At 42.1% G+C, this 2,423-nt stretch overlaps 1 protein-coding gene across 1 annotated transcript; it reads left to right on the plus strand.

The window, feature by feature from the left end:
* The first annotated feature begins 228 nt into the window (after positions 1 to 228).
* LOC142425621 (olfactory receptor 4K5-like) lies at positions 229 to 1,200 on the plus strand. Its single transcript, XM_075530929.1, has one exon. The coding sequence runs from the start codon at positions 229 to 231 to the stop codon at positions 1,198 to 1,200; it is 972 nt and encodes a 323-aa protein (XP_075387044.1).
* Positions 1,201 to 2,423: the final 1,223 nt, after the last annotated feature.

Raw genomic sequence — 2,423 nt, forward strand, 5'->3', positions numbered from 1 at the left:
AGACTCGCGATACTAATCGGTATTTTAGCTTTATTTAGACATTTTCATAGGCTCTTTCCTACTCTCCACATATAATGGTGTCTGAAGAATGTTTGTGTTCAGCAAATGCAGAACCGTATCTGGAATGTCAGAATCCTTCATGATGAAAATGTTTTCAGTGCACACTTTGATCCCTCCATATTTTCCTTCCTGTAGGGTTGTTTCAGGAGAGGCCTGTGGCCGGGACCCATGGAAAAGCTCAACTCTTCGGTGGTGGCTGAGTTTGTGTTGCTGGGGCTGTCCGGTTCACAGGAGCTCCAGCTGTTCTTTTTTGTGTTCTTCTCTGTCTTGTACGTGGCCATTGTACTGGGCAATCTCCTCATTATCCTCACTGTCACTTCTGAGGCCAGTTTGCACTCTCCCATGTACTTCCTTCTAGGAAACCTTTCCTTTGTTGACATCTGTCAGGCTTCCTTCGCCACTCCTAAAATGATTGCAGACTTTCTGAGTGAGCACAAGACCATCTCCTTCAATGGCTGCATAGCCCAGATTTTCTTCATCCACCTTTTCACCGGAGGGGAGATGGTGCTACTTGTCTCCATGGCCTATGACAGATATGTAGCCATATGCAAACCCTTACACTACGTGGTCATCATGAACCGGCGGACATGCACTGGCCTGGTAATGATCTCCTGGGCGGTGGGCTTGGTGCACACATTAAGTCAGTTATCATTTACTGTGCACCTTCCTTTCTGTGGACCCAATATCGTAGATAGTTTCTTTTGTGACCTTCCTCGAGTAACCAAGCTTGCCTGTCTGGATTCTTACACCATTCAAATACTCATTGTGGCCAACAGTGGGATTCTTTCCCTCAGCACCTTTTCTCTGCTGATCAGCTCTTACGTCATGATTCTTGTCACGGTCTCCTTTAAGTCTTCTGCGGCAATGGCCAAGGCCTTTTCCACGCTGGCTGCCCACATTATGGTGGTTGCATTATTCTTTGGCCCCTGCATCTTCATCTACGTGTGGCCTTTCACCACCTACCCAGTGGATAAAGTGCTCGCTATATTTTACACCATTTTCACTCCCATCCTGAACCCCATCATTTACACACTGAGGAATAGGGATATGAAGGCTGCCATGAGGAAAGTTGTGACCCAGTACCTGAAACCGATGAAAATTTCTGAAATGCCACTCATAGTGAGGAATCCTCTGTATTAAGACAACATTCCTTCAAATGTATTAAAATAGCACTCCTTTAATAAAGACATTTATTGTCTTCGTGTAACAGGCCGCGACCGTTCAGACAGTGAAGGAGAAGAGAGCTGAGAGAACATTTAAGGACTACTGAAAAGGCTTTTCTAAGTGTCATGCAGGCAGAAGTTAAATATAAAGAAAAAACTATTTAAAAGGTTGGGACTGTGTGTAGCTTACCTGCTCTCGAAATAAAACACAGAATTGTGCACAGATGTTATCTCTGCCTTCTCTGTTTTGGGTACAGAGAAATATGAGTCTGGGGGGGAGTGAGAAAACAACCTTGGTACTTTGGTGTGTCACACATTTAGAGATAGTCCAGATTCTATGAGTTTTCTTAAAAAATTCCTTTTATTGGGGGCTCTTATCATATTCAAAGCATTTTTTTTTTAGTTGAGTCCTTTGAATCAGCTTCTCTTTTTCCCCTTCCTTCTCCACCTTCCCATAATTGAGTTTAGTAACTATTATGCCTGAAAAAAATCTAAGTGAATAGAATTTTAAAAATATGAAATTCAATTCTTTTATTTATTGATTTATCATTTTATTTATTTTTTGAAATTCAGTTCTATAGAATATGGAACTTAAGGTAATCAGAAACTTACACCCCAAAATGTCCATCTACTGGACATTTTCTGATCAAGTATGAGAATTCCTGTTTTTTTCCCCATGAATTTATTAGTTTAGAAAAGAAAGTAATATCTGAAAAAGCTTCACTTCAATATTACCTTTAGACTGTACTGTGGAAAATTTAGAAATGTCTGCATTTGAACCAATATATAAAATTGTGAGTAGCTATATAAGGCATCATCCAATATATATATACCATAGTGAATGAAGGGGAAAGTGCAGAGTGGAGACTCAAGGCCCATTTGTCGGCCACTGGAGATCCCCTCACAGATGAGTTTAGGGGAGGAGATGAGTCAGTCAGGGTGCGATGTAGCACCGATGAAGAATACAGCTTTCCTCCAGTTTCTAATTGCTTCCGCCCCACAACTACCTTGATTCGAATTCTATCTTGCAAGACTGGATAGAGCAGAGGTTGTACACTGGTGCATATAGGAGCTGGAGGCACAGGGAATCCAGGGTGGATGATACCTTCAGGACCAGGGGTGTGAGGGGTGATACTGGGAGAGTAAAGGGTTAGTGGGTTGGAAAGAGGGAACCGATTACAAGAATCTGCATGTGACCTC

The sequence above is a fragment of the Tenrec ecaudatus genome, chromosome 14 (genome assembly GCF_050624435.1).
Source record: "Tenrec ecaudatus isolate mTenEca1 chromosome 14, mTenEca1.hap1, whole genome shotgun sequence".
Lineage (NCBI taxonomy): Eukaryota > Metazoa > Chordata > Mammalia > Afrosoricida > Tenrecidae > Tenrec > Tenrec ecaudatus.

What these genes read in the sequence shown, in the direction of transcription:
- LOC142425621 (XM_075530929.1), top strand. Translation starts at nt 229, where the DNA reads ATGGAAAAGCTCAACTCTTCGGTGGTGGCTGAGTTTGTGTTGCTGGGG.